At 47.0% G+C, this 18,095-nt stretch overlaps 2 protein-coding genes across 2 annotated transcripts in view; both read right to left on the bottom strand.

The window, feature by feature from the left end:
• Window positions 1-18,095, bottom strand: part of LOC139060947 (uncharacterized) — a 149,264-nt gene that overhangs the window by 60,431 nt on the left and 70,738 nt on the right. The gene's annotated exons all lie outside the window — the stretch shown is intronic.
• On the bottom strand, window positions 72-5,655 carry LOC139046820 (uncharacterized). The gene is made up of 2 exons (XM_070520731.1): window positions 5,116-5,655; window positions 72-1,328 (listed from the first exon to the last, which is right to left on the bottom strand). Exons 1-2 carry the CDS (start codon window positions 5,407-5,409, stop codon window positions 216-218), a joined length of 1,407 nt encoding a protein of 468 aa, XP_070376832.1. The 5' UTR covers window positions 5,410-5,655; the 3' UTR covers window positions 72-215.

Below are 18,095 nucleotides of genomic sequence, written 5' to 3'. Positions count from 1 at the left end.
ATTAGTGCGAGAAATAAAGAAAACGAACGGCCGGTAAAGTCAGGAATAAATAGGTTGACAGTTACAAAGGATAGTAAATTTTAAAAAAGAAATGTCGCAGAGCTCACTTTATTTACTAAAAAGGAGATCGAAAATTCCATTAAGCTCCTGAGACACATATTGGGAAGCGGCAAGGAGGATTCTCCGGTGCAGTGCACATTGTGCGATGAGGAAGGTTAGGGTGCTCCCCTGATCCCACCGTCCATCTTACTATCGCTGAGCGAGATACGGAAGTCTACCTTTCCGTCTTGGAGGTAGCCGGCCTTTTTCAGCGAGGCAATGTCTGAAGCAAATTGGAGGTGGAAGTGTGGCAATGAGGGGTCATCGCGGTTGCAGGAACAACGCTCGGCAGCGGGAGTGAACCAAGGTAGATTGAATAGTGATTTTGGATGCACCGCGCTCACTCTCCAAAAAGGCGGCCAACACTTGGAGTCCACCCGCGTCCCGTTAAACTGGATCTTCAGAACGAGGTCAGCTGCACAATCGTCGTACTTCCAAACGGCAATGGTAAAGTACGTGTCCGTCATGTGCCGCACCGTAATCTCGGCAAACTGTTTTGAGCCTTCCTGGCACTGAATGATTTCCTCAAAGTTTTCTAGGGTCAGCAGATATTCCACGGACCCATTTTTTTGAATGCGCTTGGGTATCGACTGCGCACTGGTCAAATGCCGAACGCTACCGTACAAAGTCTCACAACGAGCAATGACACAGCTGGAATCAGGCTCCGGGGAAGTTTGCCGCGAGTGTTCCAGGTGGGCTGAGTGTTCACACTTTCGACGTATCTCATCTTCTTGTTCCGGGCGCAACGACAGCGACCTCGACGTGCTGGCTTCTTCCAATGGATTTTGCCGAGACGTCCGCTGGTGCGACGCGGTCGAGGAAATCGTGGCGGTGATTTGTTCCATCTCGGCCTTTAAATTCTGCTCGCATGCTCCGAGCTCGCGAGTGAACCTGGCTTCTTGTTTTCTGGCTTGTTCCGTAAGCTCATTCAACTGACTCTGAATCACTGGCAGCAGCTGGTCGTGGTTGAGACAACCCAACATCGCCTTCACGTCTTCAAGGGCAGCGTTCACGTCTTCGAGTGTCACTGCTGTAGGTTGCGAGGACGCAGTAGAAACACCGGCACTGCATCCGGCCGCGTAGTGCGTCGGCAGGTCTCTGTGCTGGACTCCCTCGCCGCATCGCAAACATTCCACGCTGTGAAATGTGCACTCGTTCTCGTAGTGTTCCAGCATGCGGTCCATGGTGCCCGTGTACTCGCAGCCGTGCGCTTCGTTCCAGCAGTACACCTTAATAGAAAATAAAATATATAAATATCCCACATTAAAATTTTCGGCCGACAAACTATTTTTAATTAAGGCGCCTTCTATACCTGTCCCTAACTTTTAGAACATACCTTTACGTGCATTACGGTCTGAACCACGGTTATCGCCAGATTCATTTGGGAAGCAAATATGCTCAAACTCAACAAGCAGTATCTGTCGCTGTCTCAACATTAATGATCCATCAAACACGAATACTAGGTTAAAGTGAATCACTTAATTATGCTTCTAAATAGCAAGACACCTACTCTCGCACAAGAAGCAACCTTGGCAAGCGAGAATCGATGAAAAATACGCCCATTGTTCAACTATTCTTCCAGCTCCAAACTCATCCACGAAAGACTGCAACATTCTTGTGCATTGGACCCTGCCATGGGCTTTTCGCTTGCACTATCATTCGCTTGCACTGAATTATCACTGAATTGTCACTGCAGTGATTAATTATTACCAGTTTCCCTTTGAATTTAACGCAGAAACGACAAGCCCAAAACGTCAGTGTGACGTCGCACATTTCAATGTATTGCCTTTTTGTTATTTCTGTCTTAGCTGTACGCTATGAAATAAGTAAATACCGAGTTCCAACAGAATATTTCACATGAGCCTACAGTGAGATTTTGATTGATGAGCGCAACGAGAATAAGGTGAAAGCAGAAGCCAATGTTATAGGTGGGAACGAGAAAGAAAATAGAGGATGATACCCTATCCATAATTTCAAGACATTGCAACCAACAGGCATAAACCTTTCAAAGGGAACTTTAGTATACATCCGGGATGCTAAATTTGAAGCTATAGGCAACAACACTTAATTTGGTTTCTTGTCGCTTTTTCTCCCTTTCCTTCCTTCCTTTCTTGTTTTTTTCTTTCTCAGCCAGCGTGTCAGACGCCGTTGACACGCCGGCTGACACGCGGCCGTTGACACGTGATTGGCAGACGGCCGGGCCCCTGGCTTTGTGCACAGCACTTCTTTATTCTTAATTCCACACGCTAACACAGCTTCGCTCGTTGCCGCGCCCTGTTAGGATCGGCCTGCAGCTATTTCAATCCGTTGCACGTGTTCCGATCCAACCGGGACGGTGGCGCACTTCAGAAAGCAGCGGATAACCGGCAGCCACATGGCGAGGGGTGCAGCTCAGGAGACTTCTCGAGGGTAGGTAATTGGCGGAACCTCCCCATGCGTTTTTCGAGACACCAGACAATGTGCTACCCGGGCGCGCCACCCGGGGCGGCTCCGAGTTCGACGAAGCAGGCTTTGTGCGCAACACGGCAACGGCGCCCTGTTCTGCTATGAGTGGGGGAGTTGCCGCGGGAACGCTGACGAGGGCTCCTTCCCACGCGCCGACCAAGACGTAAGACAATGTGCTACCCGGAAGCGCTACCCGGTCGGCTCAGAGTTCTACGAAGCCCCTCTGACGTCCGCTCCGGTCCGTTGCACCTATGTGTGTGTGTGTGTGCGTGTGTGTGAGCCCTCCTCCTCCTCCAAGTCGAGAGCCCGCCTCCTCCAAAAGGGCGGGTCATCTACAATGTCGTCCAACTATGACGTCGAGCGGAGTGCTTATAAGCAGCGATTGTCGGCTGCTAGAGTGTGCTCGTTGTCGTGCTCGAAATGTACTCGTGAGCTGTGTGCTCGTAAGCTGTTTGCTGTATGCTCGTCTTGCGGGCTCCATTTGGGAGTCACGCTAGATCGTCGATGTATCTCAGTTTCAACTGTAAATAACATGTAAATAAATCCTGCTTTCCTAAGTCCCAACGAAGAGTCAAGCTCTTTCCTACAGCTACGACTTCCATATCTTACATCTGAATGGCAGCGGTGAGATCGACCTACAGCTCGTAGATCGTCCGACAACTCTAACATATGGTGGCAGCGGCGAGATCGTCCGACGAATCTTACAACCCGCCAGCCTTACGCCCTATCCCCTTTATTTGCACTACACCCATATACACGGTAGCGGCGAAAGCATAGGGCGCCTTGAAGAAGACGAGTCCACTTGTCTAAACCTTGGCTCCTGCTTTCACCTATTAACCTATTAACACCACACCAGTTTGGTTTTCGTAAGAAAAAGTCAGTCGAGTTAGCATTAGTAGAGCAAAAAGAATATATATTAACAGAGTTTGAAAACAAAGGTATAGTTGTTGGTGTTTTCGTAGACTTTTCTAAGGCCTTTGACTTAGTTGATCATAACATTTTATTGGAGAAATTAAACTATTATGGAATACGAGGACAGGCACTATCTCTTGTCAAATCCTACTTATCTGAGAGAACACAAAGTGTGAAAATCGACACCTTTACTTCTAAGGCTAGAGCTGTCCATTGTGGAGTGCCACAGGGAAGTATTTTAGGGCCTTTGCTTTTTAATATATATCTGAATGATATCGTCAATACTAACTCTCAGGCAAGGTTTATTATCTACGCGGACGACACGAGTATTTTCTTCACTGGTAATAATATTCAAGTTCTTATAGAACAATGCAACAATGCAATGAAATCCTTAGAGGAATGGTCGAGAGTGAATTTAACGAAGATAAATGCAAACAAAACAAAAGCAGTTATATTCAGACCGAAAAACAAGCAAATACCTCCCCCATCAAGACATTGCATTAAACTCAAACACTATTGGAATAGTCGAGAGCTTCAAATGTCTGGGTGTCTTCTTTTCAGCGAACATGTCTTGGGACAATCACGTCAAACACGTTCTAAGTAAAATAAGTACAATAACTGGTGTAGTAGGCCGTATGAGATACATTCTTTCCACGCGTATTAAACTCTTGCTGTACAATTCGCTTTTCCAATCACATTTAAACTATTGCCAATTAGTATGGGGTAATACAACATCCACCAATCTAGAACATATTCACCTGTTACAAAAGAAGTATCTCCGCAACGCATATAACGCTTCCTACACAGCATCGACAATAACCTTCTTTAATAATTCTGGTGTGATCCCAGCTCACAATCTCTACAGATATCGTCTGAGTCATGTATATAAACTGGAAATCCATCGAAATATCAGCAACCTGCGTACTCTAGCCCAACTTCAGAGAAATCTACAAATTACGTTACAAGACATTTTTAGGATTGGTTAGTACCAACACCACGTTCAAACTATGGGAAACAATGCCTTAAATACACCATACCAACACTGTTAAATTACTATAATTCCGTCCGATTTGATCTTTTCACGTCATCATCCAAGAAACTGAAACTGATGTATACGCGGTTTCGATGTAATATCTGGTAGCGTTATGTATCTGTGTTGTTGCATTCTTTTGTTGACATGAAAGTGTGAGTGAGTAACATGTCATTGCAGCTATGTACACAGCTACATATATGTATGTACATGTATGTGCGCATATGTTATGCTGCCTCCCTGCAGAAACAGGGATTGTGGACACGTCAAGCTGTTGAAGGACAGCTTTTTATCTACAGTCCCTCCATCTGTAAATGTACAGGACGGCAAATAAACAATTTCATTTCACCTTGTTCTCGATTTGATCATCGTCTTGAATTTCCATCTCCCGCCTTCCCCGTGTTTCTCTACAGTCAATTTGTGCTAGTTTTGATAAACGCTAAAGAGTAACATTTGGTGAGGGCGAATTTGTGTAATACTGTTCGGCAATGGTAAAAGGGGCACTCTAATCGATAGGCGTGCACGTATGCCGCAGCGGAATTATGGGAATGCTAAAGCATAATTGCCTCCCCCCCCCCAAAAAAAAAGATAACGCAAGAAGTGACAGAAATTGTTTCTTTCCTCCTCACCTTCACGGTGTTCGCTGTTCTGGTAGGGAATTCACAACCCACGCATTCCGCTTCTTCGAATTGCACTTGATCCAACGGACACTGGCCAACGCCCCCTTCGAGACTGGCTGCGTGGCAAGATTGGCACAGAGCGTGCCAGCATGGCAACGTCACCATCCGCTTCGGTATCATGCGGCAGAGGCCGCACACACGTGAACTGGGAACCTCCTCGACGAACCGCGTCGGTCGCCAGTTGACGCCGGCGACGACGTGGTCGCGAAAACGGTGCACCCGTCCCGGTCCGTGATCCGGCATGGCGTCGTCTTCGGGCACGAATGCTACGCCCACACGAGAGCGCGGTAGCTTTCTTTGCCGAGCTTATCGCTGCTGGGTGGTGTCAGACACTTTGCATAAATCAGCGTCTACGAGAGATAAAACGAGCCCTGCACGCGCTATCGCGTAGAATGGCGAACTCTTATCGCAGTTATCGCCTCCACGACTCGACGAGGAACAACTGCTTCGTTACCGTTGGCGACTGCCGTTCCGCAGATCTACCATAGAGAAAGAAATTTCAACAAGAGCGGACACTCCCATAGAGCCCAGCGGCCGAATTGACTGTAGCACACCAAGCGGATGTTGTTGACCCCTTCCGGTTTCGGCTTTGGGCGCGCGCGTTTTGAACACCAGGTGGTACACGCGGCGCCGGCTCCGCTGCTTGGCGCGGCATTCATTTTTTTTTGTTTTTCGCTTTTGCTGAACCTCGCGTGGCCTTGGCGTGGAATCGTTTCATTGTTATGTAGAAATGATTGCGATTGACCTTTACAAGACTGCACCGAATCTGTCAGGTGCAATTTCATAAAGACAACGAAAGACGTCTTCTGAAATGATGAAATGTTTATTTTGCTCTATATTAATGCTCGTTCCGGGCTTCTTCTGCATTCATCCAAAGTTGTGGCACCAGGTGCCGTACGAAGCTCCACCGGATGCCATCAGCTGAAAGAAAGTAAATTACAAGCATGTATCATTTTGGTATATTGACCTAACAGGAGTATTTCGTGTGAGGCGAAACGTGCGTAAGTGGTGAATGAGCGGCGTTACAGATAAATTCACTTTTACGTACATTTCGCAGCAAGGACTCCTCCCAAACAATGTCATAAAATCTGAACATCCGATTTTCAAGCACCCTTCCTTTCCCGGGCATTACTTCCTGCACTTCAAGTGCACAAATACACGGGTGACTGCGCGTTTCCAAAAAAACTTGGCCTCAGTCGACACGATGGTACGCCAAGTACACAAAGGTGGCTACAACACAGGCTCAGTCAGACCATGTTACACGCTCGCAGAATGCCTTCTAATCGCACTCAAGTCAGACTCGTGGGTGCAAAGCCTGTTTTCAGTCGCTCAGAATACGTAAATGCCATGTTCTTGAGCTCCTCCGTGTTATCTTTTACGCGTCCTGCCAGCGCATGCAACACTCCCGTGTTATCACTCTCGGCAATCGCTCGTCGCATTTTCGAGAAGCGTGAGTACCGAAATAAGGTATATGTTGTTGCAGGCCTATAAAATGCGTCACAAACTTGTCCCACTAAAATTCAGTACACGCAAAACTAACTCAATACTTCCGGCTTGGATTTCTGCTAACACCTTCACAACCCCAGGCGCGGCGAGCAAGCCTCAAGATATCCCAAAAGTTACCAAATAAATTACAATACTTTTTCGGGTCAGAGAATGCGTCACGAACTTTCACCAGTAAGATTCAGTACACGCGAAACTAACTGCGGCACACAGCCGAGCTGCTTTTCGCTAACTGCGTCAATAAGCCGGGCGCGGCAACCGTGCTTCTATACTACCCCAAATATAACGACGTTAGTTACAATAATGTTACCCGCCGTGGTTGCTCAGTGGCTATGGTGTTGGGCTGCTGAGCACGAGGTCGCGGGATCGAATCCCGGCCACGGCGGCCGCATTTCGATGGGGGCGAAATGCGAAAACACCCGTGTGCTTAGATTTAGGTGCACGTTAAAGAACCCCAGGTGGTCAAAATTTCCGGAGTCCTCCACTACGGCGTGCCTCATAATCAGAAAGTGGTTTTGGCACGTAAAACCCCAAATATTATTATTATTATTACAATAATGTTGGGGGCCACAGAATGCGCGAAAACTTGTCTTAGGCGCTACGACGTAGTACACGCATGCACATGCGCAAATGCGTCACACGGCCGAGCCGGTTTTCGCTTACTGCGTCAATAAGCCGGGCGCGGCAAGCGTGCCCAAAAACTACCGAAATAAGTTACAGTAATGTTGGGGCTCATAAAAAGCGGCGCAAACATCTCCCAGGACGAGGCATTAACTCAAATTAACTGCGCCAGGATGGCGGTGCTGTTTTTCGCTAACTGCGCCACTCGAACTAGGCCTAATTGTGATTAAAATGAGCCGCACACTGTCAAACAATTTCTCACCTTGCCGTAGTCCAGTAGTGCAGTGGCGCCATGTCGAAATGCAGACGACACGCAAGAGAAGCATAGAGAAGGCCGAGAGCGTTGTGACATCGATATCTTCGCGTCTCAATGTAATCCGTAGAGTTGCAAGTGAGCAATGGGGAAATCACCCTTCTTCAATGATCAGGTTGCACGATGCACTAGTGACGAGTCGAATAATGTATCAGCTCCCTTTAATTTCCCCATCGATATCACAGCTGGAACGACTTGAGGTTCTGCACAGAAAGGGCCTAAGAAGGGCTCTTGGCGTTCCGCAGACTGCTCCTAACAATGCAGTACTTTATGAATCTCTATCGAGACCTCTTAGCTTAGTCGCTTCACAAAGGTTATTGATGCAAATTGGCCGCCTCAAACAGACGGCAGCTGGCCGAGCCCTTCTACAGCGCCTTCGAAAGAGATCCGAGTCCCGAGCGTACTTGGCCCTTAATACTCTTGGTTACCTGGGTATTGACGCTAGAGGTCGAATTAAGAGGTCGAAACCACCTTGGTCTTTCGCGAGCCTCGATAGTTCGTTGGCAGTTCCTCGCGTTCGTGCTAAGCGGAGTTCTCCTTTGGCAGCAACGCGTTCGCTCGTACTGGAACATCTTGAAACGGAATATGCACGTCACCTTCAAATTTTTACTGATGGCTCTGTGGACAAGGTCAGAGGATCTAGTGCAGCTGCTTTTCACATTCCCTCTTTGAACTTTGATTGGTCCGTTCGCTTCACTGCAGTCGTGTCCTCCACAACGGCCGAAAGCGTTGCCATTGAGGCAGCTCTCAAAAAGCTACGGTTTTGTACGCCTCAACCTGTGGTCATTCTTACAGATTCGAAATCCGCCCTTCAAAGGTTAGAGCACGGATTCCCTACTGATGCCTTATCTCTAAGCTCCCTACGTTCGGTGCAAAATCTCAGTGTCAAAGGCTTCTCCATACGATTCCAATGGGTGCCATCACACATAGGTATCATAGGCAACGAGATGGCGGACAGCCTCGCCCATAGAGCGCTGTCTGGGAATCCTTCGAGAAAAGTGCCTCAAGAAGACGGGAGACTCTTCAGAGAAGCGGTGTCGTGCCACTTCAGTTCTTTGTGGAGCTCACCTCACAAGCCATGTGTGATCAAGGGTCTCCAAAGAAACCAAGCAACCTTACTGCTACGCATTCGCACGGGCTCTGCTCGTACCCCTGCGTGGATGTTTAAGACTGGCCTGGCGTTATCACCATTATGTTCAACGTGTGGTGTGTGTGGTGACATTGAACATTACCTAATGTGCTGTACTGTGTATAACGCGGAAAGGAGGGTGTTATTCGGGTCTCTCAAGAACACAGGACTTCCTCACAGTTCGCTTCAGGACATAATTTTCCCGCGCGGGAACCGGTTGTGTAGGAAGGAGGTCTCTCGCCTTCTGTTAAATTACCTACAGGACACGGATTTGGCTTCAACATGGTGAACTGAGGAGTGGACATTTGTAATTGGGAGGTCTGTGTCGGATTACGTGATTTAATTATTTTAAGTGTCGCTACGGTGGAGCAATTGCCGGCAGCAACTGCAAGGCTAATCCCACCAGTAGCCTACAACAACTCAACTCAACTCAACCCCCCCAATAAAATGGGCTACATCCAAAACAGACGGGTCGCCGAGCACGCGAGCTTCGCACGTACGACCGTCCTCGCTCACTCCTGCGGCTTGTCTGGCGCATGACGTATGCACGCGCGTCTGGCGTGCCGCTAGCTTGTTGCTAGGCAACGCAACAAAAAGTTGCAAAGTATAAGTTCATTTACACGCAAAACTTTTTCGCTTTTAGTGGGAAGGAATAAAAAAAATGAAACGTTATCTGGAAGGTTGTTTCACATTCTTTTTTTCTGATGCTCGCGTCAACTAACGGCTGTTGTTGAAACTAGGCGTGACGTGTTTCCTGTTGCCAGTTTTTGAAGAGTGTCCCCTCTTGTTGAATTTCTTTCTCTATGGCCCTCCTACGATTGGCGCTGTGGCGGCTTCGGACGCCACGACTTCGTTGACGTAACGGATATCCACGGTTCATTTTCGTCTTAGCTGTCTGCCTCTGCGGAGCGCCTGTTCTGCCACGCTTTCTTGCTAGGGAACGCTCCGTTCGTAAAAAGCAGGAAATAACGAAGCCTAACCACGAGAAGGCGCAGAGCAAAAAAAGAAAAAGAAAGAAAAACAGATGACTTGTTGCGTTCGAGGCCGAGGCGGCCGCTATGCGTCCGCACCCGTGACTCGACATAAAATTTGAAGGAAGCTTAAGCTGCGCCTTTAAGAGTGGAATGCGAGAGCATTCAAAGATCCCTGACTGCTCCTCACGCTTCCCGGCAACTGGAGAATATGTAATCCTTATGTTTACCTGGAATCGAGTGCCGCGAACGGCGAGCTTTGTGGCGGAAGCATGGCGTCTTGGGTGGTTCGCTGATGGATGGATGGATGTTATGAGCGGGTTGTACCACCAAGCTCTTGCTACTATACTACTTAATATCCTATCTAGGTTAAACAATGAAAAAAGAAATAAAAACGCTATCAACTACTGCGCCCAAATTTTCTCATCCCCTATTGAGAACTGTGCAGATGGATGGATGGATGGATGTTATGAGCGTCCCCTTTGGACCGGGGTGGTGGGTTGCGCCACCAAGCTCTAGCTACTATACTGCCTAATATTCTACCTAGGTTAAACAATGAAAAAAGACAAAAAAAAAACACTATGAACTACCACGACCAAATTTTCTGATCTCCTATTGCGAACTGTGCTTTTGTACGTCTCCGTCTTTTGTAGTTTCCCTACTTCCACCAATCCTCCAGTCGCCTCTTACTAATGTCTATTAAGGCCATGTTTGCTTTACCACTGCTCCCTCTGAACCCAAGGGATTCAAGGAAGCCAGTGGTGCCTAAATCGACCGCTGGGTAGACGTCTTCACATTCTAATAAAACATGCTCCGTAGTTTCCCTAGTGTCCTCTCGTGTCCTCCCTATGCGGAGGACACGAGCGCCACCTGGAGTTAATGCAAGGAACCGGGTTCGCCGCTCCGTGGCCCCCGAGATGCCCATCGCGCCGGCGCGGACAAAATGGCGGACGCCGCGGCCGGTCTTTGTGTGTGAAGGGGTTCGTTTGAGTTTTCGCGTAGCAGAGTTGTGTTTTTCTGGTATAGTCGGAATCCGAATTTATTGTTAGAAGTTGGGTCAGATTACGAGTATTTAGTATGGAAGAGGAGGTCCCGTATTCAAAGACTGTATCGGGACCTCCTGTACATGAACAGTTACGACATTTGACATCTCAAAGCAACAGTAGCGTATAATAAGGTAGTAGGCTAGCAACTGGATATGAACGTTAAGAGAACAAAATACAGAATTCTTTAGAAAGAATAACCATGTCTAGCTTATTTCATGGTAGGAAGAAGAATTCTATGGGAAGAAAAACCAGTAGTTTATCTACAAGGACAAAAACAAAACAAAAGCGAAAAAAAAGCACAAAGGTACGGACAAAAAAAACTTTAACAGTAAATTTTCTATGTGGTCTGTCAATAATAAATGCATTTTTATTTCCCTTCTGAATTGGTGTAATGATCTTGTTTTTCATAATGAGAGAAAGAGTGCTCCATAGTGATATCGAAGTGATTTCCACGGTTTGTTTACCGTAGTTAGTGCAGAAAGTTGGTAAAAGATAATTGTTATTCAACACGAATCTGGTCGTATTATGAATTATCACGTTAGATGGTGAAAATGTGATCGATGGTTGCTCATTAAGTAGAAATGTGTGGAAAAATATACCTAGGTTGCATTTATAGTAGAGCCCAGAAATAGTAAGGATGTTATTCTCGTGTAGTAAGGAAGTGGCATTAGAAAAGCGTGCACTACAAGTAATTACTCTGATGGCTCGGTTCTGAACTGTCTGTAGAGACGCAATATGAGCATTATAGGCGTTTGCCTAACATATCATACCATGAGTAATGTGAGAGTGGACGAAAGAGTGGTAAAGTGAGAGCAATGTGGGTAGGTGTGAAGTAAGGGCGCACTTTAATTAAGATGCGTATACCGCAAGCTATTTTCTTTTTCATGTGAGCAATTTCATTGTGATATTTCAGATTACAATCATGTAGAATGCCAAATAAAGATGAACATGAACTTGGATGAAGGCAGTGGAGATCAAAACTGATAGGAAGCTATGTTTCGGTGATGTGAAAAGAATGGAACAAACTTAGTCTTGGTTGCATTAATAGATAACATGTTAACATTACATTAGCTTATAATATTTTCTAAGTCAGCTTTTAGCATAATAAGGAGAGATGAGATATTTTTATGAAAAGTGAATGTTGTGGTTTGAATGCAGTTGTCGAAGAAAGACAATTAGGTAAATCATTATTATAGACTAAATGCCGAAGTGGCCCCAGGACGGAGCCCTGAGCTAATCGATGTTAGTAGTTCGGGGTTGGGGATAAGCACTGGAAACAGAAACAAGTTGAACCTGATTATATTTCTCCTCTACTCTCGTATATCTCCGGCGAGCCACGAGGAAGCGCGGAAACATGCACGCTTGCAGTCACGGAGGAACGCGCATGCGCGCAACAGGGGAGCGCCGCCAGAAGGCGCGGTGGTCCGTTTCCATACGCACTCGCGTGTCCCGAAATATTTTGTGGCGGAGTGTACGCCATCACGCTACTGGATCGAAGTTGCTAAGCAACTGAGTGACGACGAGAAAAGGGCTAATTTATTATCTTCAGCTTGCACATGGTTGCTCAGTGGCTATGGTGTTGGGCTGCTGACCACGAGTTTGCGGGATCGAATCCCGGCCACGGCGGCCGCATTTCGGTGGGGGCGAAATGCGAAAACACCGGTGTGCTTTGATTTAGGTGCACGTTAAAAAAACCCAGGTGGTCGAAATTTCCAGAGAACTCCACTACGGCGTGCCTCATAATCAGAAAGTGGTTTTGGCACGTAAAACCCCATAAATAAATTAAACGCTGCACGCCTTGAAAAAAGCTTCCACATGTAAACTGATATCAGTGAAAGAAGAAAGTAGATATACGAATGGCGCAGTTAAACAAACAATACAGACATCTCTATAATAGAAGAATAAAAATGTTTACTAGTTTAACCTCACGAGTGAAGCACTGAAATCAATAGCAAGATTTTAGCGTAGCGCTTCAACAACTCCGTCGGTGTTCTTACAACACGTGGTCACGATGTATTGTCGCGACGCAGCAGGCAAGGACATTCCGGCTTTGCAGGAGGAACAGCGCCCAGGCAGCTACCAGGCTTCTCACAATGCTCGAGTGACGAAAAGTTTTGCCAGGTGGCGTTGTGGGCGCCGCACCTCTATTGTGCACTAGAGATGAGACCGATGATAAACCATCGGCGTTAGTCAGCGACAAGTTTTTATTATCAGCCAGCGCCTGTCTAATCCATTACCTACTGTACTCGCTAATGTAAATAATCTATAATCTCGAAATGGTACAAAAGTATTTCACAAGATCTTTTGATAAGATGCCGTATTCATTGTCAAAAGCCATGCCGATCTTAGGAACCGTGGGAATTGGCGGTTGGAATGATAATTTGACGTAGGTACAAGCTTGTGTTAGTGCTTAATCTACCGACGGTACATAATGTTAACAGATACTACGTTGTATTATGTAGATGCTATACACTATAGTAGGATAAAACTTTAAAAAATGGCAGTTGGCAACCAAGGCACACGGACCGCGCGGGATTATTACTCCGCCAGCCAATCACAGAAGCAAACAAAATCGTCGTCTTGCGACCATTTCAAGATGGCGTCGTACTTGATACCTCCGGAGCGTCATCGACGGAAGCGGTGACGTGTGCGAGAGACACGGGCAAAGTGTTTGAAGTGTGAGCTTTTCACTCTTCAAAAATAGGCGGCACAGTTCATTTCACTTCTGACTCCGTTTTACTCACGAAACTTCACTGCATGCCAACTGAAGTGAAACTTGACAATAAATATTTGCAGCGAAGCATGCGTTTTAATTCAGTTCAACAAATAATGAAGCTTTCTCTGTTCCACTATAATAGAGGAGGGAAAACGTAGAAAATAACGTGCTGATAATTTTATTTTTGGGTGGTTTCCGCCTTACTTAGCTAACGGGGAAAGTTGAAGTCTCAACTACTTGCAGCCTCGCGGAGGAACAGAGGCAGGCGCTTATGACGGCGTGGGCGGGGCTTCACTGCAGGCTTCAGTTGAATCCGGCGATAGAATTTGGAGCTCCTGTAGGCGGCCGCCATGTTTCTGTTTTCATGATGATGATAATGCTGAGAGGACTGCGGGAGCGTGGCGGGCGGCATTGAGCCACCGCGCGTTTGCGGTTGTCCGTCGCCCGTGATGGCCGGTTCCGAAATCGCTTCAGCCGCAGGCAAGTACCCATGAGGGGGGGGGGGCAGAGGAGCTTGGACCCGCCCCCCTCCCGAAATTGAGATGCTACCCGCCCCTCCCCGCGCACGTCACCATTTCTCACACACATTCCTAAAGCGCCGCCAAATCAATGTTCAGACTTTACAGCTATTCGGCGGTCAACATTTTGCTGCCTTTCTCACTCCTTTTGGATGGCGTTAGTTATCGGCATCTCCTGGGATGAGAAGGCCAGTTTCCTCATCAATTCGGGGCCCGCGCGATTAACTCGAGATGCATTGAGTTGTCACCGTCTATTTAACGGTCACACGCGTCGTTGTTGCATCGTTAGTCCAAACTTCTTCATTCAGATTGATCCAGGGAGCAGGAAAGGGATTCAGTTCATGGTCAGCTGACCTGTATGCACGTGGAATGAGTTGCGGCCACAAAAAATGCCAATTGCGTTTAACTTCTTGTTTCATTATTTCCTCGAGTGACGGCTCGCCGCGACGCTGACAGATCCTCGGAACCATATACCCGTTACAGGGGTTACATAAGGTGGAAAATAATATAATGCGAAACAGCGTCCATCATCAAAGCCTGCAATAACCCTTAAACTCATAGGCAATATGACTGTCACCCGCTGACTCTTCTGGTTTCTCCTTCTTTGTGCAGCTCTTTTCGCGCAAAACTGCCAACTGGAAACAAGAGTCGGAAGGATTTGAGAAATTATGCGATCTACTAAGGGAGAGAGCCCAGGCAACAGCCAAACAAGAAGGAAAAGCGAAAATTAACAAATTTAACGGTTGTTTATGAAAATATTTATGGATCAACATTTTTTTATTTAAAAAGAAAGTAGATAAAACGCCGCCCGAAGCGGCGGACGATTCCATGTGTTCTGAATGACGCTTCTGCAGTTATCATTCGAGCTGCCTAACCTAGCCACTTCTCTGCTGTGCTTACGTAGGTGTTTTATAACCTTTCGCGGTGGGCGCAATACGTGACTGGCTGGCACGCACCGTTACGTAACTTCCGAAATAATTATACGAGTCGGTTGTGGCACTTAACTGGTTAGAGCAGTGAACGAGGGATCCAAAAAAAACTGTGATTGTTCCGCAAATATATATTTCTGTATAATTCTTCCAGTGCCAATTAAAAAAAAACGCTACTATAGTCAGATACAACTTAAGTCTCCAATGAAGCCCCGCATGCGCCCTTATACCCACCAGGCGCTGTTCCTCCGCGAGGCTGCAAATATTTCGTACTTCAAAATTTTTCTGCTACACATATAAGGCGGTACCTACAAAAATAAAAATATTAGCGCGCAATTTTATGCCTTTTCCCTCGCCTATTATAGTGGAATGGCGAATGCCTAATTCTTTATTGAACGAAAATAACATGCTTGCTTCGCTACAGCTATTTGTTGTGAAGTGTCACTTCAGTTGGCAGTGAAGTTTCATGAGTAAAACGGGTTCAGCAGTGAAATACACTGCACCGCAGACTTTTGAAGAGTCAAATGCTCAGACTCCATACATTTTGTCCATGTCTGTTGCACACCTCATTGCTTCCGCCGGTGAAAAGACTCTTCAAGGACAGGAGACGCACCGGAGGTATCAAGTACGACGCCATTTTGAAAAGGCGGCACGACGACGATATTGTTTGCATCTGTGATTGGCTGCCTGAGTAACACAACTCCGCGCGGTCAGTGTACCTGTGCTACCAAATGCTGTTTTTCCTTAAGTTCGATTCTACTAAAGTAATCTTTATTTGACACTTTCGCTTCTGTACTTCTTTTTGGTAGTGCTCTTCCTGCGCTTCTTTCCGGCGCGAGTGCATTTCATGTGGTACGTTGTTTGCCTAGTAAAGGAATTGTGTATCTCACAGGCGTACCTGAGAGATACACCTTATTTCATTTTTCTTTTGTGTGTTCGCGCGTTTTCATGGCGAATCGCGGGCGTTATTCACATTTGCACTAGTAAAGGTACCCCGCCCGCCTCATTTGCATAGAATAGTTACCTAGGGTTCCCCCCCCCCCCCCCCCCCCGAAAATCAATCCTGGGTACGTACCTGTTCAGCCGTGTTGTCTTCTCTGAACGCCAGTAACTGTGTCCTCTTTAAAGCGATCACATTTCTGCTCACACAAATATACTGCAAAGATAACTTTGCGAGAAGGCCCAGTGGCCCAGTGTTTATTCAACGGAACTATAGCGCCTTCCGTTTCACAGGAGTTGGAAAGTTGTCCTGTTAGCCCAGCTTTCTTTCTTCGATGTCTGTATATCTACACATGTTTTTTTTTTTTTGGTGGCTTGAACCACTCTATGAAATGATACTGGAGTACATCTAGTACGCTATAGTCTTTTTTTTTTCGCGCATGTTTGTGCATATTTGTGCCTCGCGCTAGCGTCATACATTGACGCTGCACTTCTACCCGACTTTGTCGTCTGGATCGTCGACTGGTCTTAGCCCATCGCGATCGATATGACTACAACAAACTGACTTTTCTAAGTTTCGCATGCAGTCGTGGGGAAAGCTCCAACTCTTGGTTGTTTACGTAAGACTTCGGCACGCTTGAAACGAGGACGAGCAGGGTTCTGCACTGACGTACGGCAGACACACTCAGCGACGTAACCAAGTAAGGTGGGCCCGTACCGTGTGCACGAAATAGCAGCGTTACATTTTATTTCGAGTCTGCAAGCAGTTGCAGGCACTTCATTTTTTTCTCCCTCGCAAGTCAATATAGGACACGCAATAATTTGGGTATTCATGTTAGACATCACTGAAGCTCATTTGTTAGACATGTCCAGCTCATTTTGGAACGTCTGAACATTCGTATTGTGAAGCTGAGTCAGCATCGGAACAATTATATCAGTTCAAGCACCCTCACATTGTGTGAAAGAGAAAGAAAAACGAACGATGAACTGAGGCGTTCAGGCGTGAGCAGCCCTGTTTCTGTGCACGCCACTCACAATGTGCTCTCTCTTTTCGCGGTACTCGAATGCGGCCCGTTCGTGCGCATCAATAACGCAGGGCACGAAAACCGTCAAGTTCCGTGCAGTCTTGTTTGCTTGCCGTTACGCGGCTATCACTGCACCAGTTACGAACTGGACAGGCACAACCGAACGCTTTCTGCTTACCTTTCTTCCACATCGAAACGCAGTTTTGTGTATGCGGGTTGACCTGCGTGCTCTTCCCATCTAGAAATAGAACCGAGCAGAACAACAATAAAAGACACCTAGAGGGCGTGAACGGCATTGTTATGCTGTTATCGCAGGTCCGCAGTAGAGCCAGACACGAAGCCTACTATCGCGTGGCTTACGGCAACAAAACCAATACCCACCCGATCGAGCTTGCTCTGCAGGAATTCGTCTCTGTTTAAGCGCGCTACATTACAGCGTCGTTTCTCAAGTGCCTCAGGAAACTTCTACAGCCGAATGTACTCCACGCCACCATAAACTTGTGTCTCCATGAACATCGATCGCAGGGCTCTTGCATGAGCAGTTTTGTCGATCGCTGGTTGTTGCCACAGCTAAAGCCGGCACAGTAGGGCTCGGTGGAATGACCTTTGTACATACCGCTCAGCCTATGTGACAAGAACGCGTTTAGTGCAAATAGCTCAGCACATGCGGCAAGAATACGTTTAAGGACACAGCAACATGCCAAGGCGAACTGCAAGTGCTGCCATGTTCGCCCGTCTACCGCAGTCCCCACCAGAAGGCAGCACCTGGGGGCTATTCTGTAAGTGTCCACCTTGTGCACATCACCGTTTCGTCTGCTGCTGAATTGCTGATTGGCTGTGGGCGCCTGTCTCCTTTAGAAGCATACGCGAGCCCAGCCAATCAGAAGTTCAGCAGCAGACGAAATGGGCAATGTTTTAAGAGTTGGGGCCGGGCATGTGAAAAGGGTTAGCTGACCCATGCCGTCGTCCAACTCATCCACCCTAAAGACGTTGTTGAAGGGAGGAACTTGTTCTCATAACTATGCGACCTCTATTTACAACATTGATGTGAAGAACTGTTATGGCTGCCGTTGTCTAGCAGTAGTTAGTTCCGGAAATTCGTTTAGAATGGATGGTGAATTGAAGTTGGAGTGCCTGTTAGTTGTAGGTGGACAGGTAACGAGGAACAGACCATGTTAAGGTATGTCGCGTACGTCAATTAGGGTAATTAGGTGTTAAG

The sequence above is a fragment of the Dermacentor albipictus genome, chromosome 6 (assembly GCF_038994185.2).
Source record: "Dermacentor albipictus isolate Rhodes 1998 colony chromosome 6, USDA_Dalb.pri_finalv2, whole genome shotgun sequence".
Lineage (NCBI taxonomy): Eukaryota > Metazoa > Arthropoda > Arachnida > Ixodida > Ixodidae > Dermacentor > Dermacentor albipictus.
Note: the sequence above shows the minus strand (reverse complement) of the source record. Positions and strands in the feature narration are given on the sequence as shown.